Source organism: Momordica charantia (genome assembly GCF_013281855.1).
Source record: "Momordica charantia cultivar OHB3-1 chromosome 8 unlocalized genomic scaffold, Mcharantia_2.0 BLBB01000008.1, whole genome shotgun sequence".
In the NCBI taxonomy this organism is placed as follows: domain Eukaryota; kingdom Viridiplantae; phylum Streptophyta; class Magnoliopsida; order Cucurbitales; family Cucurbitaceae; genus Momordica; species Momordica charantia.
In genome coordinates, this window is record NW_028275166.1 from 217,055 (window position 1) to 243,373 (window position 26,319).

At 36.9% G+C, this 26,319-nt stretch overlaps 4 protein-coding genes and 1 long non-coding RNA gene across 9 annotated transcripts; 2 read left to right on the forward strand and 3 right to left on the reverse strand.

Moving 5' to 3' along the window:
• Positions 1–138: 138 nt before the first annotated feature.
• On the forward strand, positions 139–12,568 carry LOC111004569 (homeobox protein knotted-1-like 6). 2 transcript variants are annotated; one of them, XM_088127090.1, is made up of 5 exons: positions 139–626; positions 1,050–1,160; positions 1,290–1,425; positions 11,638–12,002; positions 12,172–12,310. In XM_088127090.1, the coding sequence occupies exons 1-4, from the start codon at positions 252–254 to the stop codon at positions 11,970–11,972; spliced, it is 957 nt and encodes a 318-aa protein (XP_087983216.1). In that variant the 5' UTR covers positions 139–251; the 3' UTR covers positions 11,973–12,002; positions 12,172–12,310. The 2 variants fall into 2 exon arrangements, with proteins under 2 accessions (XP_087983216.1, XP_022131305.1); XM_022275613.2 differs by having other exon boundaries at positions 148–626; positions 11,638–11,876; positions 12,172–12,568.
• LOC148209345 (uncharacterized) lies at positions 8,198–11,631 on the reverse strand. Its single transcript, XR_015792625.1, has 2 exons — positions 10,101–11,631; positions 8,198–8,477 (listed from the first exon to the last, which is right to left on the reverse strand). It is a non-coding gene; the product is annotated as an uncharacterized LOC148209345 (long non-coding RNA).
• Positions 12,569–12,965: 397 nt separating the features above from the next.
• On the forward strand, positions 12,966–18,910 carry MENG (S-adenosyl-L-methionine-dependent methyltransferases superfamily protein). 4 transcript variants are annotated; one of them, XM_088127093.1, is made up of 9 exons: positions 12,966–13,401; positions 13,498–13,562; positions 13,641–13,731; positions 13,804–13,892; positions 14,088–14,221; positions 14,613–14,674; positions 14,827–14,895; positions 16,874–16,922; positions 17,030–18,910. In XM_088127093.1, exons 1-8 carry the CDS (start codon positions 13,270–13,272, stop codon positions 16,874–16,876), a joined length of 645 nt encoding a protein of 214 aa, XP_087983219.1. In that variant the 5' UTR covers positions 12,966–13,269; the 3' UTR covers positions 16,877–16,922; positions 17,030–18,910. The 4 variants fall into 4 exon arrangements, with proteins under 4 accessions (XP_087983219.1, XP_087983217.1, XP_087983218.1 ...); XM_088127091.1 differs by lacking the exon at positions 17,030–18,910 and having other exon boundaries at positions 12,969–13,401; positions 14,796–14,895; positions 16,874–16,934; XM_088127092.1 differs by lacking the exons at positions 16,874–16,922; positions 17,030–18,910 and adding an exon at positions 15,039–15,429 and having other exon boundaries at positions 12,970–13,401.
• Positions 15,469–18,418, reverse strand: LOC111004743 (cysteine-rich receptor-like protein kinase 2). The gene is made up of 7 exons (XM_022275919.2): positions 17,641–18,418; positions 17,433–17,549; positions 17,196–17,338; positions 16,893–17,103; positions 16,576–16,810; positions 16,285–16,435; positions 15,469–16,184 (listed from the first exon to the last, which is right to left on the reverse strand). Exons 1-7 carry the CDS (start codon positions 18,416–18,418, stop codon positions 15,840–15,842), a joined length of 1,980 nt encoding a protein of 659 aa, XP_022131611.1. The 3' UTR covers positions 15,469–15,839.
• An 819-nt stretch (positions 18,911–19,729) lies between the features above and the next one.
• Positions 19,730–22,459, reverse strand: LOC111005165 (cysteine-rich receptor-like protein kinase 2). Its single transcript, XM_022276578.2, has 6 exons — positions 21,568–22,459; positions 21,279–21,418; positions 20,959–21,169; positions 20,626–20,860; positions 20,392–20,542; positions 19,730–20,301 (listed from the first exon to the last, which is right to left on the reverse strand). Exons 1-6 carry the CDS (start codon positions 22,457–22,459, stop codon positions 19,945–19,947), a joined length of 1,986 nt encoding a protein of 661 aa, XP_022132270.1. The 3' UTR covers positions 19,730–19,944.
• Between the last annotated feature and the right edge of the window lie 3,860 nt (positions 22,460–26,319).

Sequence of the window (26,319 nt, forward strand, 5' to 3'; positions counted from 1 at the left end):
ACAGCATGGCGGTTGCTGAAATGTTGCAGTGGGAAGGGCGAAAGGAGGAAGGACGATGACTGGATAAGTAATTAATATTAAAATAAATATGGGACGTGGCCGTAAATAAAGGAGGAATTTCCCTGCCTCATCTTTTTCCTCCCACGCCCGTAGGCCGTAACAAACAGCTGCTTCTCCGGTACTTAACCAGAATACACGATATACTATTTCAAATAAAATTGAAGTCCTTATAATATAAATTGCCATACCATATGCTTCGTCTCGCCATCTCACCAATTCCCGTGCCTTCTTTTCTTCTTCCATCCTTCCTTGAAATGGAGGAGAATATCGACATGTTCGCCATCCGCTCCACTGCGGATTACTCGGCCAAGTCGTTCTTATCGCCGGACAATCTCCTCGACTATCACAGCTTCCTTTCATCCACAAGCTTCCGCGATCGGATTCCCATCTTCGGATCCCATGAATTGCCGTCGGCTGCCTCCGCCGTATCCGAAGCTGAGGCACCTTCCATCACTCCAGCTTTTCCGCTCCAACCAGATGTTCTTAGCGTCATCAAGGCCAAGGCCAAAATTGTCTCTCATCCTACCTATCCTCGTCTGCTTCACGCTTATATTGACTGCCAGAAGGTGATGGAACCCGTCCTTTCCCTTCCACAAAGTTTCTCTCGAATTGATTTAGTCCGAGTCGAATACGTCCGGTTCTAGATTTTAAAATTCAGGCTCTGTGTGAAATAGTCGATTGTTTGTAGCCTAGTCTGTAGACGCCAAACTGTTTCGCGATTTCCGGTATTTTACAGGCTTCGACCTTTTGGTTTTCCACGAATCGAGACTTGTTTCCCGAAGAAGAAAGGAAAACGGAAAAAAAAAAAAAGAATAGAATAGCGTCGTCTGACAATTTGTATTGCTCTAGTTTTTTATTCAATAAAACCTAGAAAGAATCAGCAGTAGTTCTGAATTTCACTGGTTTTCTGGTGCGAGCGTAAATCTGGCTTATGGTGATACTGAGAAAGTAAGCCGGTATTCAACGAATTCTATTTTCTTTTGGTTCAGGTAGGAGCTCCTCCGGAGATAGCTGGCTTGTTGGAGGAAATCCGGCGAGAAAACAAGCAACACGCTATTTCCACGTGCTTCGGAGCCGATCCCGAGCTCGACGAGTTCATGGTAATGGTCCCCCCTCGCTCGCCCACACGCAAACTTCGTGATTATATGTTTAACTAATTGATCATCTATATATATATATATATAATTCTAGTCTGACTGAGCTTTTTATCTCTCTCTCCGGATCGATAGGAAACATACTGTGAGATGCTGGTAAAGTATAAATCAGATCTTTCAACGCCTTTTTATGAAGCGTCGTCCTTCTTGAACAACATCGAACTGCAACTTAGCAGCCTCTGTGCTGGTGCCTCCGCCAGAAGCCCTTCCAGTCAGTCTCTCGCCCCTTTCTTTTCTTTTCTTTCTATGATTACTTGTCTATTTTAACTAATTCCTATTCGGTGTTCCCATATTTTCTGCGTTTATTATTTTGCTTCATCTGAATCCCAAACAGTACTTAAAAAACCTTGCAACTAAACGGGTAGGATGCTGTCGCTTAAGCAAAGCAACCACCACACCACTTAGTTTTCCTAATCCAACTTACTATACTAGCATTCCTTTTGATTTTCGCAATGCAATTCTGCAAATCATCGACGTTTGGACAGTGGAGAATGAGAACCCCCCAAAAATACTCTTAACAATAACACTGGTTTCTTGAGGGTAACAAAACATGAACAAACAGCGAACCCTAGTACAGAGAGACCCACGCCTTTGATTGCCCACGATTCTCGCGGTTTTTGCCGGTGATTATTGCTTGCTCAGTCTTTTCTTTTTTGTACAATGGACATCATTATTTAAGCTTGGGAACTTTAAAAGAACAGCGACTGGAGCCCGAGTCTGAAGCTTGCCTATAGTTACCTGAACCTTTTCCTTTTAAGTTTAATGTTGTTATCTGGGCTGGCCGGGGATTGACTGATTTCTCATCCACGGTTAAATAGTTTCTTTGTTTTTAGTCATTTCCCCTCTTTTTTCTTTCTTATCCTATTCGACTGTAGGGGTAAAAAGTAAACACGCTTTCCGTACTAGAAATTCTGATTTTGTCTCGCGGGTATTCGCATTCAGTATTCAGATCCTGGTGGTAATGGTATGGACTTATGGTCGGTGGTTGGTAACAATGATTAAATACGGTGTGCGTTGCGTTTGGAAGAAACCTACTGAACAGACTTGTGGCTTGTTTTCTTTTTGTTTGATTTAGGCTTTTAGCCCATTCACAGAAACTTTTTTTTTTTTTTTGGGACATAAAAGCGGATCTCAAACAAAACAGAAAAAGGGATTAAAGTCTTCCCTAACAAGACTCTGCCCATTCACAGTTTTACTGCCCATGTGATGCTCTTTCACATAAATTTGGAACGTTTTTTACTTGGTAATTTACGATATGTGCACAGACCTATACAACTTGTTTGGTTGAATTAGTCACACGTAGCACCAGTGTGGCAGGCAGGTGATGTAGATTGTTGTTGGAATTTGCTTTATAGCCTGGTCTTTTTGTCTTCCGAACCCCTTAATTACCCACTATTGTTGCTACAGGGTTAAACTAGATCTGCAATAGAAAAATATATCACGTATATAATATAATATACTATATATCGCTTCGGTTTTCCCCCTTTACGGTTATTTTATGCCTTGAACCATATTCCCATGCTTGAGACGTTCATACGGCTGTATCATACGGTTCTCTGACCTTATACTTATTAGAGTAGTTGTTATGGATACATGCTTTTATATACATTCGACTCTGAATCCTCTCAATGATAATTTAGCTATGGTTGGGATAAGCTTAATTTTATTTAATTATAGGATGAGCTGTATCTATTGTGCTACCACTAGAAAACTTTTTTAACAATGTGGACTTTCTTCACTCACGTTGCTCACTTTCTTCGCTCACTTCACTTTACTCATTTGATTCTCTTGATTCACGTAGGACATTTCTCTCATTTATAGAAGGGTCTTGGAGCCCAAGCAAAAAGATCTTTCTACTTAAGCCTTACATATTCTATATACTTTTAAATAAAATCTATCATTATCTAAAGGAATTATTTAGAATCCCTTGGACCCTAAGGAAAGGTTAAGATATTTCTAGATCATTTTCTTTAGATATTTATTTAAATCTTCAAAATAAATCTAAAGAAAATTATTTTGTGTAGATACCTCAAGAAGCTTCTAGACATAGTTAGTATTGTATTTTAATTTAACAAATAGCTGGCTAGACTTATTTATTATCACTTTGGTTATATGTTATATAACTTTGAGATAAAAATGGCTGTTTTTGAATATAAATATTTATTTCAAAATAATTCTAAATTTACCATAACTTAGTCTTTCTAAAAAAGACAATTTTGGGCAAGTCCTTCCTTCTTTGTGTTTTTGTTTGAGCAAAAGTCCTTATTTAAATAAATGAATTGCTCCCGATTTTGGATAAATAATTTTTTGACGAATTTTTAGTAAAGAAATGATCCAAGTTTTAGAATACTTTATTTATTACACTTCCTATGAAATATGAGTAAATTTGTTAAAAAGCCAAAAGATAAAATTTTTTATTTTAATATATAGAATACTTTTGAAAATGAATTGTTTAATATTATTTTTATTGGTTGTCTCTAAAAGTAATTGTAGATGCATGTAGTATAGCCGCATGCTGCAGACCTATTGTCAAAAAAAAAAATAATAATAATGGATTGTAAGATATGAATACAAATTCTTCAAAATTTTGATTTTTAAATATAGACCATATTTTTGTCATAAGTTAAATGATCCATATTCTAAAATATTTAGTACTATTGCTTATTGTTCAGTTAAAGAGGCTCTTGGGTCTGCCATTTGAACCCTTGTTAATCTACACATCCTAGTTTAAAGAAGAAAAAGAAAAGAGCTATAGAGCGATTCCCAAGAGTCCAAGACGATGCCTGCAAGTCTGTAACATCGCCTAAGTAGCTGCGTACCTACTGTTGGATGGTTCCAATGCTAATTTCCATCTCCCATTGACTAAGAGTCACTTCGTAGCCGTAGGAATCCTGGACTCTAGATTATAAGTTGATTTGTTTTTTTTTTTCGTAAAACTTGAGTTTGTCATTGTCTAGAACCTACGACATGATATATATAGTTATTTATATGGCAGTTGATAAATATAGAATTCAAACAAAGTATATGCATGTTAGGAATACTTTCCTGATTTAGAGAGAGATTTTCTTTTCCTTTTTTTTCGGAGGAATCATTTTATTTGTTGTGTGTGATTAGTAAAAATTAGTATGTATTTGATTTGTAGGTTTATGATTTGGAAAATAAGTATATAGTTTGAGAAAAATGAGTTTCCAATTACTAGGTTTATATAGTCTATACTTAATATTATATGTGAGATTAGTAAATTCATAACTTGAGACTGTTAAATGGACGGATCAAAGTTTTCTTGAGCTTCATCAAGAACTTGTACACGAGGAAGGGAAGGCTGTTTTCCTATCCCCACCTCCACCCACCCACACACACCTTTTCCGCCATTTGCGAGATGTGCAAGTGCAAATGACTGAAGATAGCAGCTTTAGATGTTCACATCATCTTTGATTAAAGATGTAGCTTTGCCAAAGGGACTGGATAATGGAATAGCAATCTCATTGGTCGTAGTTGGAAACTAATAATTTATTGAGAAGTACAATTTACCTTTTTAGGTATGTTCTCGTCATCTTTAAAAGTTTTCTTCATTCTAGATTGTCCCTTCAGTGTTTCAATGGGGCGTGCTCTAAGTCTAACTCACAATTTTTCTTCTTGTTTCACATGATCATCTTTATTAAACTCGATTTGAACTTTAGGAGAGAAACACTGGTAGGTCATGTGATTGCAGCAGAAATCTAGTTTTGGCATGCACTCGGAGTTGCGTTGTTTAGATTACTAGCTACGTGGTGAGTGATGTGTTAAAATTGAGATATTTTCGTATGATTGGACATCATTTGTTGGTATTTTTATCATTGACTAAATAATTACCACTATTTTATTTTCTTCCTATCATGCCAAGCACTTGGCGAAATAACCAGCAATTGGGGGTTGGAACGCGTTATTTGTGAAATTTATGGGAGTTAGGTTTTATGTGATGATAATTGAGGTTTTCCAAATAACTTACCTAATTGGATAAGTTTAGCGTTCATACACTTGAAGTTATTCTTATCCCAAAATGTTAGCCTGGTTTTATGTCAAAAGATATAGCTATAGAAGCTTAATAGAGTATAGAATTGTAGGTATTACTTACCTCTAAAAGTCGGAGGTTTTGAATCCTCCTCTCTTGCTGAACTAAAAGAACTATAGAACAATAGAAGTTTCTAACCATCTTATATAGCGAAGTTTTACCTGATTTGGAAATTGAATGCCTAGCAACATGTGAATTAATTTTTCGTTTTTTCTTCTCTTAGCTCTACTTTATCCTTAGTTTACGACCTGTACATGTATGCACATTTCTAGTGTTCCTTGATTCACATTATCTTACCACGTTGTTAAGGTTGCTTTGACTCCGGTGCTCTTCTTTAAAACAAAATGCTTAAAGTTCTCTCCTCTATTTATTATTTTTGACATTGTATTCAGATATTATTTTCTGCGAACAGACTGTCACACAATATATACTATGCGATTTAGTTTTTTTATGACTCATCTCTCACCAGGATAAGAAGAGTGAAAAAACTGTAGATTCTTTCGCTCAATAGTTCCGTAATATTATATAAATGTATGCATTTGAACATAAAGCTTCTATAGTCATCACATCACGAGCATTGATGTTTTTTTTATCCAATATGTTTGTGGAGATTACTCTTGCTATTGCTAGGTTTCCGGTGTGCCCCTTCCCTTCACCTCATAATATACGGAGGTTCGGACCCTCCAGATCCTCTTGCCTACCTTAGGAATTTGTGAGTCCAAAAATTTCACAGCTAATGTTCTATAGTTTAGGTGAATTTTTCATTATATGGCCCCCTCTTTTCACTAATTTGAACATTTTTTATGTGTGAAGCCACTTTGAACATTTAATCTTCATTACTTTTATTTGTTTATTTGAGTCTTTTACCTATTATAAACTACTAGTTTGATATCTAATTTTAATTATGTACTTAGATTGTAGTAAACAATTTACATGACATGTAAAGACATTGTCATATAAAAAATCATAAAACGTATTAAATTTTAAATTAATATCATGTCCAGGGGCCGGAGAAGGAAGGAAGGTTGCCCGTCTCGATCGTCCTATTTATCAAAGGAATATATATAAAAAAACATGAAAAGATTATATATAAAATAAAAAGAGTTGAAAGTTATAATTAATGTTAGATATATTCATAAAAAAATGGAAATATTTGAATAGAAAAAAAAATATATATATATATATATATTTTTTTCGATTAATACTCGAACAAGTGTAGGATGAGAGGTTGAAGTCACTTTTAAGAAAGGTAATTAGTGTCATGCCAATGTGAATATAGTTTGGTCAAGATATCTTACTTCTTCCATAAAAATCAAAAGTTCAATGACTTAACTAGTTAAGCTATGTCTAAGTTGATTAGTAAAGCTATGTCGAGGTTGATTAGTGCTTTATAGAGATTGGTTATGATTATGAACCACGTACTTAAAAATTATATAAGATATGGAACAAAACTATGTCTAAACCAATAGTTATAAGATAAAGATGGTGAGTTAGATGGAGAAAAGATGTTTAAGGTTACCCCATAATGCCTTTAAAACATAATTACGTACAGTAAAAGTTATGAAAATCAATGGATTCATTAGAAATGAAAGAAGATGAATAAAATAAAACAGGAAAATGGAAATATGTATATTCCGGCCGTCTGTGCTGTGGCCTATGGGTGAGGGTGGGGTAGTGGGGTTGGGCGTCGGGAAAGTCTCGGGTCGAGAAGGTTTTGAAGGTTTTATCGCTCTCACATGGACTCCCGTGGTTTACGCTGGGAAGCAGCTTTAAGGTCTCTCCCTCTCTCACCCACGCACTCTGTCTCTTCCTGTTGGTTAGTGCTTTGGCACTTTCTGTTGACAAATAGTCTGTTGTGGGTCTTTGAGCTTCATAATGTATCTTACACGTGTGACCTGCCTGCTTTGCTTTATATCTGTAAGCTGGGATTCGGCTTTAGGGTGTCCCACACCAGATTCCCACGTTCGGATCTATTTCTTTTAATGAAATCAAGAAAATAGCTTTCTTTTTCCATTTTTTTCCCCGTGTGGCCCCTTTACGACCAAATCCGTGTGTTTGGTCTCGTCGTTTTGACCACTGGAGTTCCGTCCAAGGATACGGTGTAATTATTTATGGGCAAAAACTTAGATGCACGCCCCATTCCGTCATTTTTCTTATTTTGTGGAAAAATAAATCAGCACACCACAAATGTCTGATGAAACTTTTGAATTTATTGTGCTACAAAATTACCTATCTAACAAGAGTACTAATGGACTCGGGTTTAGATCGAATGATGTGGTTTGGATGATCTCCCCTTGAAATGCTAACAGATTTCATCGAGGCTTTAATTAGTTGGTTTTGCTCCCGTGCCCGTAGTTTATTTAGATCACGTCCGTACTGGAACTTTTAATCTGGGGTGGGTCTCTTAGTCTTCCCTCTGGCCGGTCCTGTTCAAGACAAGTTTTGGTTACCACACCGTCTTGTCCACTTGGACCGTGAGTCTGCATTTTCCACTCTCCCTGACAAACGAGGCAACTTGATTCTTAAAATCTAATTTGGTTGGAAGGTTTTGCTTTAGTTTCGTGATACTTAGTTACTTTGCTCGCTTTTTAGCTGCAACCCGTCAAATGGTCAACTTTCAATTTATTTGGTCTCGTTGTTTGGTATTATATGATAGAACCGATCAAATTATTAGGAACACGGCTACACTGTTGAGCTATTGGATCACCTGTATGGTTGGTTGGTTAACCTATGGTCAGTTAGTTAAGCTGTCATTATTATCATGTATTTAACTGCCCGTGAGGAGAATAGTTCTTTCTTGAATTAGTTCTCTGTTTTCTACTTGATACAGATTGGTATAAACGATGTTGTAAGTATCCGCAGCCAGTTCTATTTTGTTTCCACAAAAATAATGCGTACTGATCCTATTACTTCCAAAAGAGACTACCAAAGATGCAAAGAGAAGTGTTGTTGCTTGTGTTCTAACTAATTATTTGTCTTACATAATAATAGAAATTAATTCAATACTAAAATTTTGTTCCGGACTACCCTTTAACACGGACAAGTGCAAAGGTTATGTCTAGTAGAATGAAGGAAAAACATGTATTTTAGGGAACATCAAATGCTTTCATTTAGAAATGTTCATGGCTGCTAGGCATCTTGTGCCCTCATTTCAGGAGTTTACCAGACCATGAAGAGAATAATGGTATCTGAAAGCAAAGTCCACTCCTTTCCTACAAACCAAGAAAGCGAACAATTATAGAATACTCGACCATTTTCAAGTACCTTCTATGTATTGATTTCAAATAGAGGTCTGTAAATCTAAGCAATCAAATAAAACAACCTTGAGTGAAAAGAAATTTTAGTGCTACATGCGTGTAGTTTTTACCGTAGAAGTGATGATTTAGGTATGATATATGGATAATAAATGTGTATCACAGTATATTCTTTATTAACTTAGGAATTAAGATTCTAATACCAGGGATCAAATACAAAGCTTAACACGCAAGACATTAGAATCTTAAATTTAAAAGTTCAAGGACAAAAAATGAAAATATAGGTAAAATTTGAAGAGCTACAATTGTTTTTAAATTAGTAATGAATAAGCCCATGTCCTTTGGACTTTTCAATCATAAATGCAGTGTCAGAAATTTGGCCGAGCCTCCAAGTAGGTTCTAATTTAGTCCATACACTAAAAGTTTTATGCGTAGATTGCATATTATCTTCTATGGCTTACTATAATGAAATATTTGGTTGTTTTTTTTTTCTTTCCTTTTTTTTCTTTTGCATGATCTGTATTTCAAGAAATGTTCGAAATGTAGGCATGTTACTTTTGAGAATGCAAAAATAGTGTTTGATTAGTTATGTTCTATATATGTTGTACCCACGATTGAGAATTACATTAAATTCACTCGTGTATAATTATTTGTTTCATAATCTCTTATATCATTTATATGTTAACCATATAAACATGCATGAATTTAAATGTAACATCTCTTAATCTTTTGTTATATAAGCATGTTTATGAAAAGTTTAGTTGTTTTTAATATTTATAAATATATGCTTGTGTGGTAAAAATAATGTAAGTTCATCTATTGGAGGCTAAAGTAAATTTAGGGAATGTGGTTAAGAATTTTATTCCTATCTTTCAAACTTAGAAATGTGGTAAGATTTTAGACAGTTACTTGTTGCCATCTGGAGCTTATAGTAGTCAACTATATCAGTTTATGGAAATGGCAAACGAATCCGGGGAAATCAGAAGGTAATTTTTGTACAGTTTGCTAAAGCTTGAAAACCTCTCAAAGGGCCAGCATTTCAGGTCCAGTAGATTGTCATATCCATGGAGATATTTTTTCTTTCGCTGTTTTCTTTATCCTTATTTCTGTGTTAGCCTGTTTCCTTTCAGGTGGGATTACTCCACTTGTTTTGTCAAAAAAAAAAAAAAGAAAAAAAAAAGTCCTCCTAACTTCATAAAGTCACTTAATCCCCTTTACTAGATAAATAATGACTTTTTCCCCCAACTCTTTTTAACTGAAACTCACTTGACTATTATACTATAATTTAAATAGCCTTGAGGAAGAAAATCAATGAAGAAATCATATACAGATACTAGAATGAAACCAGCAACACCATCCTTGCATCTCTTTGTAATGGTGTTATCTATCCTCTCTCTCACCTGTTGGCGTTGATAGTGATTGGTTTGTTGGAGAGAATGACAGTAATATTGGTGAAGAATGATACTAGTGGAGTGAGAAAGTTCATCGTGGATGCACACCCATGTTAGATCGCTTCTCATAATAAATGGCAATTCATGACCTGTAAATGGTCAACTAAATAGTAAAATAGAACCAAGATACCTATAGTGGATGCCCACCAGTTTTTCTGTCAAACCATTCTTAAGCCTTGGGGGTTCATACTCGTCTTGCATCTCCCTTTCCAGTCTTCATTGCATTTGTTAGCGTATTCTTGGTTGTTATTTGTGACTGCTGTAGAAGCTTTAATAGTGGTGTTAGATTGTGAATATTTGTTACATTGAAGATGGATTTGTTTTGAAGATTTGGTTCAAAAGTCAGAATGTTGGTAATGTACTTCAAGTACAATTCAATTTGTGTGAAATCTGAAGTAGAGAGTTTCAACAGAAAAGGCGACTTCTCGCCTGAAATAAAATATGAGCGCTTTTTTTGGAGAAGAGGTTTTCGAGAACGCCAGATGATCTGCAGACTTGGCCTACTACGTTTACTGAAGATCAGAAGGCAGATATTATAGAGACAACATACCGCTCGATCATTCTGCAGTTTCAGATAACGTGTTAATGCAAGTGAATGGTGTGAAAACAATGAATGAAACCATTGGACAAACTTGGGTTTCCAGCTTTCAGGATCATTAACCAACAAGATGTGTCTTAAAGAGACAGATTTCCCGATTGAATTAGTTCAAACTTAGGTTTGATTATTGAATCATGGACAGATTGTTTTGTTTTGAGATGGATCTAGCAGAAGAAACTTAGAAGAGAATTTTGATTGAATTTCACAAAATCATACTGGTACCCTTGCAAATGGCGAAGAAAATTGTAAGATGAAAATGAGGTGGTAATCATTCTATACACTGTATCTAAATCTTTTTGTGAAGTAAAGGATCATGTTAAGTATGGGAGAGAGGCATACCTAGATATTATGAGTGCCCTGAGATTGAAAGATTTGGAGTTCGCAACAGAGATGAGAAAGAGCGATCATGATGCCTTGATTGCTATACGGAGAGTGGAGAAAAGTGGTTATAAGGGTAAATAAATGTAACAAGATTGAGGTCTAAGACAAAGAATAGTCTAAGACAAAGAATAAGTCCAAGAAGTGTTTTCTTTGTCATATGCTATGCCATTTTAAAATCCTGTCCTTGGTACACTTCGAAGAAAGAGATGCTTGAAGAGGACATGGCTTTGGTTCAGCGGAAATCTGGATGGTTTCACAAGTAATAATGGAAAATCAATGGATGTGAAATGCTTGATTGGTCCAGTATGGATATAATCCAGATTAGTGGATATGTTCCTTTTGGGCCAGATGGGCCACTTGAGTACTCTATCTACATTTCTAGTGGCTACTTGGTCTTTTGAAATGGCCATCGAATATCTTAATCTTCTTGAATCTTTGTGTTGAGGTTGCTGCTATAAATAAAACCCCTATCCTAAATCACATGGTGATTCTGCCTAGACTATGTCTTTTTACTTCTGTGTAGATCCATGGGATGTAGTTTACATACTAATTACTATGCTTTTTTACTGTATCAGTCTTTTTGTTGGTTGCATCACTGGACAAAATTTTGGCTGTCTTTTACCAATTCATCCGTTTGATGTATGTCTGGCTAAAAATTCCCCTTTGTGTTGTGCATGGATTTGGGCAGATGAGGATGCTATGTCATCGGATGATGAGCTTAATTGGGGAGAGAGGGAATTACAAGGTGCTCAAATGAGTTTAGAAGACAAAAGTCTTAAAGATATGCTCTTAAGTAGATTTGGCAGCCACATTGGAACCTTGAAGTTGGAGTTTTCAAAGAAGAAGAAGAAAGGAAAACTACCTAAAGAAGGAAGGAAAGTACTGCACGAGTGGTGGAATGTTCACTATAAATGGCCATATCCTACGGTACATTTTCTTTTTCCACCAGCAAGTGAATGCAGTGACGGAAACCATCTATTAATGTTTTTAGTCCACGCAGACATGTATTTGCAACTATTTTGATGTGTCCAATTTTTACAACTTCTGACCTAAGTAAGTGCTTAGTGGTCATGATTTATCATTGTATTGGATTTTAAAGTAGGATAGTGTCATGATAATTTATTTCTATAGGCAGTGAACCTGAAGCATCAAAGATATTGGTCCGTAGAGCTAGAATGCAACAGTATTTGATTAATGATGTGTTTCTTTGTCAACCATCCAGGAAGCTGATAAAATTGCGCTGGCAGAGACAACGGGACTAGATCCCAAGCAAATTAACAATTGGTTTATTAACCAACGTAAGCGGCACTGGAAGCCTTCTGAAAGCATGCAATTGGCAACTGTGGACAATCTGCCTGAACAATTTTGCGGTAGTCTCGACTCTTGAGGATGAGGTATACGTTATGGAAATGGGTATATACACACTCTGCCACTGCCACTGCCACTGCCAAGTCAATAGTTTATATCATATATCGCCAAAAGCAGACTGTGAGATTAAATTGTTTATCAGTTGGGTGGGTGGGAAGATATCTATACATCTGCATCACTCTTGTATATTTCTGAAATGAATGATTAACATTGATTATGAAAATGTTAATAGAAGTTGGGATGATTTCTTCTGTCTCGTACGTATTCTTTTCTGCATGTCTAATCAAGGTTTGGATGGAAGAAGTTTCTGGTATCGTATCAAGTTTTACTTTTATCCTACTTTTCCGTCACCATAACATTGGCAAGCCTACGCCTATCTCCTGGAAACATCTCCGTTTTCTTCATCCAAATCAAAACGCTAAATACAAACATTCAACGATACTTTCTTGCTGAGGTCTGACAGGAAAAAAAGAAAAAAAAAAAGAAAAAGAAAGAAAAACTCTGTTTGTCAAAAACTTATTTACGAAGATGTGTCTTTAATGTATTACTTTTCGAATATTAAAATAAGTCAATAAATAAATAAATGCAATAAAATTTACCTAAACACTTTACCTTGATTATTATTATCATCTTGATATTACATCACACACAATAACGTTAACATAGGAGATGGATTCAAACATGAGGAGGGTTGAATTATAGTTGCTAATTAAAGAATAATTCAGTGTATAAGACATTTTTATAATTAGTTTGTTTGAGGTATTTTTTTAAAGATGGGCAAGGTAATTAAAGCAGTGATTTATTTGGTCATTTTCTTTTTTATTATTTGGAAGGAAGGCAAATGAAAAGTAAATGTAAAGTGGAAAAGTAGGATGAGATGAGGCAAGTGTGAAACCGAGTCCAGTGGAAAAGTAGGTTGCGTTGCGCTTAGGGTCATCTCATCTGCATATGCATGGCTTCCTCCCTCCAACTCCAACTCCGTCTGCCTTCTTCTACCACTCCAACTCTTCAAACTCACCGTCCGATTCGATGCGCCGCCGATCGCCAGGCATTGTTCAACCGTATTGCGCCTGTTTATGATAACGTCCGCTTAATTTCATCTCTCTCTTCCTCCCTTAATACTTCCCTATTTCCCTTTCCCTTCTCCAACTTCTTACCTTTCTTTCTGCTTCCAATTTAGTTGAACGACTTACTCAGTTTGGGTCAGCATCGCATTTGGAAACGAATGGCCGTGTCCTGGAGCGGGTATGTAACGTATCCTTCTTTTCTGTTCCCGGATTGCCTTATCTTATTTATTTTTTAACTTTCCCACATTGCGAACAGTGCTAAACCTGGAGATCGTGTGCTGGATATATGCTGTGGAAGCGGCGATTTGGCGTTCCTCTTATCTGAGAGACTTGGATCCGATGGCAAGGTACCCCCACCGGTTTGTTTTTGTACCAATACTGAAGATAATTGTATCTCATCATTCAATTCTTTGGCACAGGTGACAGGTCTTGATTTCTCAAGGGAGCAGCTGATTATTGCATCCTCTCGTCAACGTTCGCTCTCCAAAGCCTGCTATAAGAACATTGAGTGAGCATTGGTAAACTTGAACAGCAAATATGTTAGCCTGTTCAATTTGGGAAATTCTTTAGTATTCCACTCCATATTTATCTCATACATATCAAACTATGACGATATAGTATTTCTGTAGTAAGAATTACGATTTCTGCTATTTGTAATTGCTTGTTGAATCATCGTCCTAATACTGCTGCTGCCAAAATGAAGGTGGGTGGAAGGTGATGCCCTAAATTTGCCATTTTCTGACGGTTACTTTGATGCCATTACAATGGGCTATGGTCTACGGAATGTGGTGGATAAACGGAAAGCTCTGGAGGAAATGCTTAGAGTACTTAAAGAAGGTCTTTTGTTTTGTTTTGTTTTTTTTGTTTTTTCTCTATTTTGAGAAACGAGAATTGTGCCATTTCACAGGAGAAACACGGTCCTTTTTCTTTCTTTCTTTCTTTCTCTCTCTCTGTTTTTTTTTTTTTTTGGGGGGGGGGGGGGGGGGGGGGGGGGGGGGGAGGTGGAGCTTGCTTGATTAGCTGATGTGCTTTAAAGTCTATACGTTCAGTCCTCTGATTTTCTCTACGTTAATTAGCGCTGGAAGGGACAATGAATATAAGCACTTAAGGCTGAACCGCTGACTCCCAAGAATGATCTGTCTCTTTACTCTTTCTTGATTGATGACATGGTAAAATTCAGTTACAAAATTTGCATACGTATTCTTGATGAAAAAAGTGGTCTTTCCAGGTAGTAAGGTATCAATTCTCGACTTTAACAAGACAACACAACCAACTGCTGCTGCTATTCAGGTACTTTTATGTAAAGATTTGTCTGAAGGCAAAAGTTTTCTCTTGTGTGGCACACATTTCAAATTTAGTGAGTTTCTACTTCTGTTTGTATGTCCATTCTTCTGGACTTCCTCTATGCAAGGAATGGATGATAAACAACATTGTTGTCCCAGTGGCATCTGGTTATGGCCTTGCAGAGGATTATAAATATCTGTCCAAATCCATCAAAGAATTTTTTACAGGTACTCTATCTCTCTTGACAGGGCTGCTGCTGCTATTAGTTATTCTGTAAACAAAAGCCTCTTGCATTTATTTTTTAGTCTATAATTATGGATTTGGAATCATCCTTTAGTATCACCCAGTGACTAAATTTGTTTTTATACAGGAAAGGAATTGGAAGAACTTGCTTTAGAAGTAGGGTTTTCTACATCCATACATTATGAAATTAGTGGAGGTCTCATGGGAAATTTGGTGGCATCTCGTTAAATGGCATTCATATTTTGTCTTAGTTCAAAACTTTAGGACTAGACTACTTGTAAGAACATGGTATTTGGCTTCACGCTTTGATGCATTAAGTTCTTCTGTGACACTGGGCTGTTACTTGTAAGTTTAAGCAACAGAGAGCATAAAATTTCTGTAGATATCCCATATTTAAACAGTGTATGAGGTCCTTCTGGCCCCTTCCTAATGTTATTGAGTCGTCAGTATATGCATACATACATGAGGAATGTAATAAGTTCCGTAACAAAATCATTCAAATTCTAGTACGTTTGTTACTTTGGCACTGAAGACATTTTAACTCAACATATCCCAGATTGAAAGGCTAATGAGGATTTTGAATTATAAACTCTCGGTTGAATTCAGAGTATCTTTTACCACTCTGCCTAACTCTGGTAATAAACATTGAATTGAAGCTTAACTAAGTGGATGTATACATAATAGAGTTTGAGAAGCTAACCCAAAATCAAACCACGTGTAAAGTTCAACTCCTCTTCACCATATCTACAAATTCTGGTTTGTTTGAAAAGCATCGTGGTCGCATACCCTCTGGCCTCTGGTAAGTGTATGTGTATCCATTGTCTTCGTGGCTCAAGAGACTAACCATTTATGCGAGGAATGCAACCCACTTCCCGTTCTTGGGGGTGTGTAGGTTAGAAAGGTGGAAGGGTTCCTTAGTTAATGGTGGTCATCTGGGTTGAAAAGAACTATGGCTGACTGTGGCAGTTGAATAAGAGCCCTGTGTATTAGAATAATATCGTGAGTCCTTGCATGAGTCATCAAGTTCCATGGTCATCTCATCCATGAAGGGTGGTTTGGTGGGTGGAGGAAGGTGCTCTTCCTCCTCCATGGTCAGCATTCGTAGTACTTTCGACATTGTTGGTCGTAGAGATGAAATCTCCTGGATGCATAAGAGCCCTACGTGCACCACTCTCATTACCTCGTCCTTTACTTTCTTGTTGTAGTGATTCTGAAGATTGAGATTTGGGTCAAATAGCCTCTCAACCGTGCCTGCTTGGAAATGTCTCCACATCTATTTTACCATGTAGAAACACAAGGAAGGGAGATGTCATACTGTTGTTTGTAGGATTTGGCATTCAAGGAAAAATATGAGAAGGTTTCATAGAACTTACAGCAGTGACCAGACTTTCAAGGTTTCCTGAGACTTGAATGCCATTATATTGAACCCCAGCAACAATTTCTAACAAAAGCACGCCGAAACTATAGACATCAGCCTTTTCGGTTAATTGACCATAAGCTAGATACTCTGGAGCCATATATCCTCTGTAGGTACGAAAGGAAGAGAATGGGAATGTTAATGGCACTGCAAATCTTCCTTCAGATTTCAGCTATTTGAAAGATATATTCAATTTAACTGGAAGGAATCCTGTTCATAAAATTGATACTCTGTATAGAAAACGTACAGGGTTCCTGCAATGGCGGTGCTAATATGACTCTTGTTTTCTTGGAAAGACCTTGCTAGTCCAAAATCTGCTATTTTTGCTTGGAGCTTTAGATCGAGCAAGATATTACTGGCCTTTATATCTCTGTGTATGATCTTGATCTTTGGATTTTCATGTAGATATATTAAACCTTCAACTGTTCCGATGATGATGTTATATCTCTTATCCCAATCAAGAGCTTTACTGTTACTGGTATCTGTGTAAATTTTTGATCAAGTTAAGGGGAGATTTATGAATTGCCGAAATCAATGTATTTCAGTAAGAGCTGCAGTATTTACCGAAGATGAAGCGATCGAGACTCTTGTTAGGTAGGAATTCGTAAACAAGTAGGCTTTCAGGTCCAGAACAACTGCATCCTAGCAACCTCACCAGATTTTTATGTTCGACACTGCTGATCATGTTTACTTCATTGTAGAAATCTGCTGCTCGATGCCTGTTATTGAAGAAGAATCTCTTGACAGCAATCTCTCTTCCGTCAGGTAGAGCTCCCTGTGATGCATCAGAATGAATCAAATGATGAGTTTTTAGTCATAACTGGAGATGGTGTTGGTCCTGCGTAGATGGAGAGGCAGAAGAAGTACCTTATAAACAGTGCCAAACCCCCCTTGTCCAATCTTGTTATCAAGGCTGAAATTGTTGGTAGCTTTTTCAAGGGTTGAGTACTTGAAGTTCAAGTTACTATCTTGAAGAGTTTTTGCCAACTTCTTCACATCAGTTGAACCTCCTAAAGTGTAAATCATATGGATTAAAGAAAAGGATGTCAATTAATCTTCCCAAAGAGTTCACCACCAGGAAACTTAGCAGACTTTATATTTTACCTTTTCTTTTCTTTTGTACGTATCTATGCTTCCAGATAAAAGCACCAATCGCCACTCCGATTATCAAAACGACAACAGAACTCAAGATTGAAACAATCAATAAGGTTCGAGTTCCACCTGCAGAGAAATCATGGGTGCAATCAGAGTCAGACGTTGGGGGGTTGAAAAGTTGGTGGGTGGGGATACTTGAATTTAGGAACTGCTTTACCCCTGGAACTATTTTTGATGTCCTTATTGAGGAAGTCTGTGTTCGAGTATCTCATGAAGCAGCCTGTGTTTAATGCTCGCCCTTCCGAGCGAGGTAAACATCGTAACATTGAAGCAGAAGCATTTTGCAAGCATACGGTGCAAGAGCTGCTGTTTAAACTTCTCCAGCACTGACCCAGCGCATAAGCCGTGGACATGGACTCGTTTGCCATCCCGGCCACAGCCACAGCCACTCGAGCTTTTGCAAAGCCTCGTTTGCCCGGTGCAGTGCTGACCACTTGCATCACCGCCTCCCTGGCCGCTTGGTCATACCTGGGGTCCTTTTGGGTCAAGTTCCCGCAAACTGCAGCATCTTCGGGGCCTTTATACTCGTCAAAAAAGGTATAGTTTTCAAACCTCAGGAAGCAGCCATCGATGAATGCTCGGCCGCCGTTGAAAGGGAAGCATTGAGGAAGCACTGTGCGTGCTTGAGAATGACACAGCACACATTCGTGGGACGAGAGATCTTCATGGCATTGGGCGAGCCCATAGCTGGCATCAGGTCCTGTTCCCGTACCAGCCGTCCCAAATCCCGAAGTTCCGATTTGCTGTCGTACTTTTTCCATGGACCCAAAAAAATTTGGGACGTAGGCTGTGGTATTGTGCTCGAGTTCCTTCCCGCAAATCACTCTGACAGTTTGATCTCTTGGCTTTCCCATAGTCGAAGTTGCGAGCATGAGAAGAATAGCGAGAGCTGAGAATAGAACATATTTGGAAGCATAAACAAGGTGGATCCCCATTGAATCTGGGGTTGCGGTGCTGGAGCTCTCTCTCTTCTCTGGCTGATTCTGACTGAAAAAGGAGGCAGCCGAAGAAGAGAATCAAAGGCCAAGGGGAAGGCGTCGATTGGATGACAGTTTCTGCAAAAGGAGCTACCAAATACCAATACGAAACATAGGAGTTAAAAGATCTGTGTTGAAATTGGGGACAGATGTAATGGGAGTGGATGATACTAATTGACAACAAGTCAAAGTCGGGGAAAGAGGAGAAGGTGAAGAAGGCGAAGGAGAAAGCGACTGTCGCATTGCATAACATTTGTTTGCGTTTTAGAAATGACATAGTCGCTGACCGTAAGAAACAAAGCCCTCTCTGCCTCTGCCCTCCTCAGCTTCAGTCAGCGGTTGAAAATTCAACGAAGGCGGCTCCCTCTGTTTCTTTTCTTGCAAGCAATTCTTTTGTTATTAAATGGTAACCAAAAATAAATAAAACACAACTCATCCTGCCTTTCTCTCGCTCCTTACTATGAAAATTTTCATCTTTCACGACATTACATTGTCACCAACATGATTCAAAATAGTCATTGCGTGAAATTCGGTCGAAAAATAAATAAATGTTCGAACTCTAACTTCTACTCTCTCTCCTTTTTTTTTTTTTTTGGAAGGGGGAAGGGGCTACAACAGCCCAGAAACAAAGGATACCACTCTCGACTTTAAAAACTATTTTTATTGATCATACTTTTTTATATGAATAATGACCGAATTTATATATGAGATGTTGTATATAATCAGAGAACAACTAATCAAAATCATTTGATGAAGACATGAATCATTTTAAGAAATAAAATATTAATTTGTGATGTGTATATATTTCAAAAAAGGAGAGAAAAAAAAAATTTGTGATGATATTGATATTGTTTCCCCATTGTGTGGGACACTTGGCAGTCAAAACGGGCAAAAAGTTGAAACCAAAATTCTCTGGATGTTCTAGAAAAAGAGAACCGGAGAAACGAAAACCTAACGCAATTGACAAGGCCATTACTTTCTTCCTTTTTTTCAACATTGGACGACTCGGGATTTCCATCACCCATGACCTTAAGCTGATTATACGAGTGCGAGAAAAAAAATTACATTTTTGTAAGCTTATATTTGCAGAGCAGGTGTATGTTGTATTTATAAAAGAGGTAGGTAGTTTTTTTCCACAAGGAAAAGAGACATAAATAAGAATATTTATTCTAAGATTTGGGAAAATTTTGACGAATTTCCATACTAGCCGTTGTGAAAGGGAGACGGAGAGTAGTATTAGTATCGTAATTTGTAGGCTGTAGGAGAGAGTTAGCAAACACAACACGTTTTGGTTTATTGTAATAAGCACTTTATATTATTGTACAGAACAGAGCTGGTTGGCACAATGTTTGCGGTGCGAAGAGTAGCTTCTCCTTCACCATATCTACAAAATTGTTGATGAGGTGAACCCACACCCTAATCTTATACTTGTACAGCCGCTTTCATTTCCAGTTTGTCAAAGAGGAAGAGGATTAGGATTAGGATTACCTGGGATGGAATGAACTGTGGGTGAGAGTGGCAGCTGAGGAAGAAGCTTCCGTGACGTTGAGGTATGATGGGTCGTCGCCGTCGGTGGTGTCGTTGAGTTCCATTGTCCTCTCGTCCATGAAGGGCGGATTGGTGGGCGCTGGAAGTTGCTCTTCCTTCCTCGTCAGCATCTGCAGTACCCTACGCATGGTGGGCCGCAGAGATGCAATCTCCTGTGTGCACAGAAGCCCTATCTGCACCACTCTCCCTATCTCCTCTTTCACTTTTACTACGCTACCGTCTTCCTCCACCTCCGCCACAAGGTTCGGATCGTATATCCTCTCCAATGTTCCACATTGAAAATGCTTCCATGCCTGTTTGTGTTTGTGTTTGTGTTTGTTTCCCCCACGTCAAATTCCATTCTTCAACTTTAATTCAACAAATCAAACTCAACAACAACTTACAATTATCACTATGCTTTCCAAGTAGTCCGAGGTTTTGCTCCTACTGTTTTGCATCCCTGTGATGGTCTCCAGTAAAACAACTCCAAAACTGTACACATCCGCCTTGTCTGTTAGCTGGCCGTGAGCCAAGTACTCTGGCGCCATGTATCCCCTGTGGATTCACAAACACAACAATTAATGTTACTTACTTTTCAGTCATTTGTCTAACTCACCCAAAAACGAACAATCACGCACAAGGTCCCGGCAATGGCAGTGCTGATGTGACTCTCATCCTCTTCGAAGGATCTAGCCAATCCAAAATCAGCAATTTTAGCTCGTAGTTTGGAATCTAGCAGGATGTTACTAGCCTTGATGTCTCTGTGAATGATCTTGGTTTTCGAGTTTTCATGCAGGTAAGCCAGGCCTTCAACTGTTCCCACGATTATATCAAATCTCTTCTCCCAATTCAGTGATTTACCCTTTTCACGATCTGTATAGTTTTCGAGACTAATCAGAAGACATGTCTATATAAATGGATCAAATCGGTGAGTGAATTGTAGTTTTGAAATAAACATGCCAACATTTTACCAAAAATGAAGCGGTCGAGACTCTTGTTGGGAAGGAACTCATAGACGAGCAGACTTTCAGGCCCAGAGCAACTACAACCAAGCAACCTTACTAAATTTTTGTGCTCCACACTGCTAATTATGTTCACTTCATTGTAGAAGTCTGCTGCTCTATGTTTGTTATTGAAGAAAAGCCTCTTCACAGCTATCTCTCTTCCGTCCGACAGAACTCCCTACATCAATCAATATATATAGAAGAACAACAGATGGTAAAACTTTCATCTTTGTTAATTGATGAGTAATATTAATTGCTTGTTTTGAAGCAAAGAAATGAAGACTTGCCTTATAAACTGTGCCAAATCCTCCCTGTCCAAGCTTGTTAGCCTCAGCGAAGGACCCTGTTGCCTTTTCAAGGGTAGAGTATTTGAAGTTCAAGCTACTATTGTTTAGCGTTTTCACCATCTTGTTTGCATCATTTGAACCTTTCAATATATATATATATATATGGCAATCACGTTAGCATAGCATCATATAGCTACAGATTTCAATGAAGACGTAATGTACAAGTTCTGTTTTCTTCTGATTTTCAAGTTCTCGTAAAACATTTTCAAGCAGTAGTATTTTTTTTTACCTTTTCGTTTCTTCTTTATGTATCTGTTTTTCCAGATATAGACTCCGATCCCCACTCCAACGAGCAAAACAGCAACAGAGCTTACCAGTGAGACTACAATTGCTGTAACGAAACCTCTTGACCTTGCAGCCTCGGCCTCAGCCTCCGCATTTAGAAAGTCAATGTTAGAGTATCTCATGAAGCAACCAGTGTTCAAGGCTCGTGCTTCGGATTGAGGCAAGCATTTCAAGATTGAAGCAGAGGCCTTACGCAAACAGGAAGCGCAGGAGCTGCTATTCAAATTCCTCCAGCACTGAGCCAACAGGTAAACCGATGCATTGGTGGTTCCAGGCGGAGCCACTTCAACTCTGGCGTACCCTCTGTTGTTGGGTGCGACATCAACTGCTCGGGCCACAGCCTGCCTGGCCGACTGCTCGAAAATGGAGTTACCCGTGGAGCTGTTTCCGCACACAGCCCTGTCCTGAGGACCCTCAAATTCCTCATAAAAGCTGTAGTTTTCGGCCCTCATGAAGCAGCCATCCAGGAAAATTCGGCCACCGTTGTAAGGGAAGCATTGGGGGAGCACGGTACGGGCCTCCGCGTAACATAACACGCAATCCATCAGCGACAAATCTCCATAGCACTGAGCGAGCCCATAGTTGGCGTCCGGCCCTTTCCCCACAAGTGCTACTCCAAACCCATCATTTCGCATTTGGTCACTAATTCTCTGCATTGTGGCCACGAAATTGGGCACAAAAGCCGTAGTATTATGCTCTAACACGGTCGAACAAAGTATCTTCACCGTTCGGGATCTGGGGTCTGCCTCTGTCGGCATCTCCACTAACAGTAACACAAGAGCGCTCATCAAAATCAAGAACCCATATTCCGAAACAAGTCGCGATCCAGTCTTCATCCTTCCTTTTCTGTCTTTCCTTCCGATTCGGAGGCTCTCGAAGCTCGAACAATCTAATTTAGTGGGGAGTGGGAACAACTACCCATCTGCAACAATCAAACACAACACACACGTCAATTCTTACTGCAGGAGGAAGGACTAGGCGTCAGGCGACTAGGGGAGAAAATACAGAGCGATTCAGTTGTCGCTAAGCCACCATTAACGCACCCCATTAAGTTCATATCCATGTCCGATTTTGTTAGGTAGATCTATGGGTTCAAAATTTCATTTCAAAGAAGAAGTGATGCTATGCGTATGTGGGTAGTTGAGTTTCAACTTTGAAAGTTTAATACAAAAGTCAAAAGGATTGCTTTGGATTTGGGGCCATGTGCTCGTCTAGTTAGCCGGTGGAGCAATGAGCCGCAACTTGCAAGTTGTAATTTGGCATTTTACTCATAATTCTCCCATTTCACACCTCAAGAGTTGACGAACATAATATATCCAAACTCAACAAAGGGAAAAGAAAAAGAAAACACACACACAAAATTTGTCCGATCCGTTTGATTATATGATAATCTGTTCAAAAAATTCAGACCGAGTCAAAGACGCCACGTTGGACGAAAACGGAACGTCAGATCTCAATTCTCAACTATCAGCAATAAACACAAGCTCTCGGAATGTCACAAAGAAGGTAGAAATTTTATGGTTCTTTTTCTTGAGATAAAGTAGATCTTTGATGTCGCTGTCACATTTATGTGTATTCTTTATTTTTAAAGCTAGTCTCAATTTTATCTATATATTTATGTTTCTAATTCTCACCAATAATTTAATCACAAGGTGAAAATAAATATATTTGAGGATAAATTAGCAATTAAATGGTCCCTATATTTATGCATTCTTATTCTCAAGCGTAAAGCTTGTATTTTTTTTTTTTTTTTAAATTTTTCTACAAATAGATGTTAAAATTGACCAAAGCGAGCATAGCTCAGGAATTAAGTGATTCAAGTCGTGGTTGAATTAAAGGTCAAGAAGAATAATAAAGCTAAACAAAAAAAGAAGAGAACTGTGAACGAAGTGATGTGTTCAAAGAGGGACAGATCAAAAAGGGAAGCAAATGCGCAAGATATGTTTCCATTTTCAAGTGGTGGAATCTTTTCTTGCGGATTGTGATGGCCTCCCCCATTCTAAGATAATTACATTATTTTTCTTAAACTACATTATTGTATCTTCAATCATGCTCAATTACCATATTCAACCACTAACTATAGGTGGAACCTAATTAAAATAGATTAGTATTACTTCCTTAACTTGCATTAAATCTTCGATCTGTAACAATGTGTCTCCATGGAATATAACATTACACTGTTAATCCACCTCATTATTGAGTGTTGTTGTCCATTGCATAGCCAGATAGGATAACTTAACAATGGAGTCATAAATAAACTCTAACACGTTCGAGTAGAAGATAAAATTTGTGTTGGTCTTCTATGCGATCACTTACATGAAGCCACTTATAAAATATGATCTAAAATCCTATCATGGTGCTAGTCATAAAATTGCATTTAGTGATGCTTATATTTTAAGACATATATGGCGTATGTAAAAACAATGGGTACATGGATTAGCATAACCTTGGTAAACTCGTCGGGTGTTTTTTTAATTAATAAAATATGAAACTTCTTCAAGAAGTTAAAATCGTTTCCTTTATGCACACGATACACATGTTAAAATGTAAGCATTGCTAATAACGTTTAATATCATATTTTATTAAGCAGCATCGTCGTAAATGATCGAAGTAGACCAACATGATCTCATTTTTCATGTGGATGCCTTAAGGTTTAAGTATTGCTAAGCTATTCAATCATGCTACACTATAACCAAATAATGCCTCATGATCGCGTGGGCCTAACACCTATTGCCCGCATGTGAATATCCATGTGATCCGAATATGTCACGTGAGTCATCTTTTCTATAAGATATACCTAACGAAGATTGTTAATTGAGAGGTGGTTTAAACCTTTTTTGAAAACTGAGGGACGATCAAAACTGCACGGTTTGAAAATATATAAACCCCAAAGTGACCTATATATACTAAAACTTGGGAATCAAAGGGGTACTTTTTTCTATTATATTATTGTTTATTGTATATTTTCACTATGTAATCTAAATTAAACTTATCTTTAATCATTCATTAACACATCCATTTTTTTTTAGAAAGAAATAGACTTCATTAAATAATAAAAAAAAAGTCCCTTCTTCTTCTGAGAAAGAAGGCGCCACCTGATGTGCTACGCAATTGGCCTGTCGCCGAATGAAATTGATCGAAGCAACAGATTTCTTTCATCCACAACCTCTTCCTCCTTCAGCAAATGCACCACAACATCCATTGATGAAATACACTGTACACTAATAAATTGGAGGAGTTGCAAAGATAGGGAAGAGAATTTTGGCACAACAACATAAATTTATGAAAATAATAAAGGGCTACCAACTTGAACATGACCGGTTAATACATTAGAAAATATTTTTCAAAGATCAAAAAGTTTAATCTCACACTACTTGTTTGAATTTTTTTAATTAAAAAGAAGCCCATTTGTCAATTTTTCTTCTGAAGATCAAAAGAAAAGCGAGTGGTTCAATTTGGAAGAATCAAATAAAAAGAATTAATAATAGTTTATACCAAAACCGTATTTTTAATGAGTGAATTAGGTAGGTTTTTTTCCAACTCCATTTTCATAATGATGTATAGAAAAATCCATCGAAAGCTAAATCTCCTAATTTTATGTTAGATATCTAACAAACAAACAAAAAAAAAATCTATCTTTTATCTATTTAAGGGTAATTACAGTAGATAGCAAAAAAATATTTTATGTATTTCAAAAAATATCACCAACTTTTCAAAATTTCAAATATAGCAAAATATTTGAATTTTTATTTTTGGAATTTTTATTATTCCAATTTTACCCTTATGATATGTGATATATATCTATATCTGATACATCCAATGTATATCTATATCATATATACATCTAATTTACATATGATATACATATATCAAATTTATATATGATATACATCTAATGTAAATTTGTATATGATATACATCAAATCTATATCTAATATACATCCAATGTAACTTTGATATACTTTCGATATACATTCGATGTACCTCTAATATACAGTATCATATGTACTATGATACACATTATCAGATATACCATTGATATACATCAAATGTACGTATGATACATATAATATATATATATCTGATGTACTTCTAATTTATGATATACTAAATATATTTGAAACTGATATATTAAATATAAGGTATATCCAATATTTAATTTTTAGTGGTATATCAGTTGTTTAAATTATAGTTTATCATTTTAATTTGTTGATTAATATACTAACATTATCAATAAATATTGATTACTATATCACTACTATTTATTCAATATTAATATTAATTAGATACTAAATATAAGAGATATCAACTATTTAAATTTATAAAGTATATCAAAATTTTAACTTGTCTTTTTGGACGTGCATAGTCCACATAAACATTTTATATTTCAAAAATAAAAAATAAAAAATATTGCACCATTGTCTTCGTCTGAAAAAAAAATGTTAGATATAATAGTATGATATCAACACACATATATCATAGTTTTTTTTTTGAACAACATATATCATAGTTATATTAGTAGATATAATTGGTTATATCAGAGGTATATAAATGGTAAATTAGAAGCATATTAAGTATATATCAGTATTATATTAGTGGTAAATCATATAATCATATAAGAAGTTATATTAGTAGATACCATAATTATATAGTGGTATATCAATGGTAAATTAGAGACATATCAAATATATATCAC

Excerpts from the sequence above, each read along its gene's own strand:
- LOC111004569 (XM_022275613.2), top strand. The coding sequence starts at position 252 with ATGCTTCGTCTCGCCATCTCACCAATTCCCGTGCCTTCTTTTCTTCTT. Across the intron at positions 627-1,049 it reads CTTATATTGACTGCCAGAAG|GTAGGAGCTCCTCCGGAGAT; the intron begins GTGATGGAACCC and ends CTTTTGGTTCAG. Across the intron at positions 1,161-1,289 it reads CCGAGCTCGACGAGTTCATG|GAAACATACTGTGAGATGCT; the intron begins GTAATGGTCCCC and ends CCGGATCGATAG.
- LOC111004743 (XM_022275919.2), bottom strand. The coding sequence starts at position 18,418 with ATGGGGATCCACCTTGTTTATGCTTCCAAATATGTTCTATTCTCAGCT. Across the intron at positions 17,104-17,195 it reads GGTTTGGCACTGTTTATAAG|GGAGCTCTACCTGACGGAAG; the intron begins GTACTTCTTCTG and ends GATGCATCACAG. Across the intron at positions 16,811-16,892 it reads TCTCGATCGCTTCATCTTCG|ATACCAGTAACAGTAAAGCT; the intron begins GTAAATACTGCA and ends AAATTTACACAG.
- LOC111005165 (XM_022276578.2), bottom strand. The coding sequence starts at position 22,459 with ATGAAGACTGGATCGCGACTTGTTTCGGAATATGGGTTCTTGATTTTG. Across the intron at positions 21,170-21,278 it reads GATTTGGCACAGTTTATAAG|GGAGTTCTGTCGGACGGAAG; the intron begins GCAAGTCTTCAT and ends TGATTGATGTAG. Across the intron at positions 20,543-20,625 it reads ACTGCCATTGCCGGGACCTT|GGGATACATGGCGCCAGAGT; the intron begins GTGCGTGATTGT and ends GTGAATCCACAG.
- MENG (XM_022275920.2), top strand. The coding sequence starts at position 13,270 with ATGGCTTCCTCCCTCCAACTCCAACTCCGTCTGCCTTCTTCTACCACT. Across the intron at positions 13,893-14,087 it reads GCCTGCTATAAGAACATTGA|GTGGGTGGAAGGTGATGCCC; the intron begins GTGAGCATTGGT and ends GCCAAAATGAAG. Across the intron at positions 14,222-14,612 it reads GCTTAGAGTACTTAAAGAAG|GTAGTAAGGTATCAATTCTC; the intron begins GTCTTTTGTTTT and ends TGGTCTTTCCAG.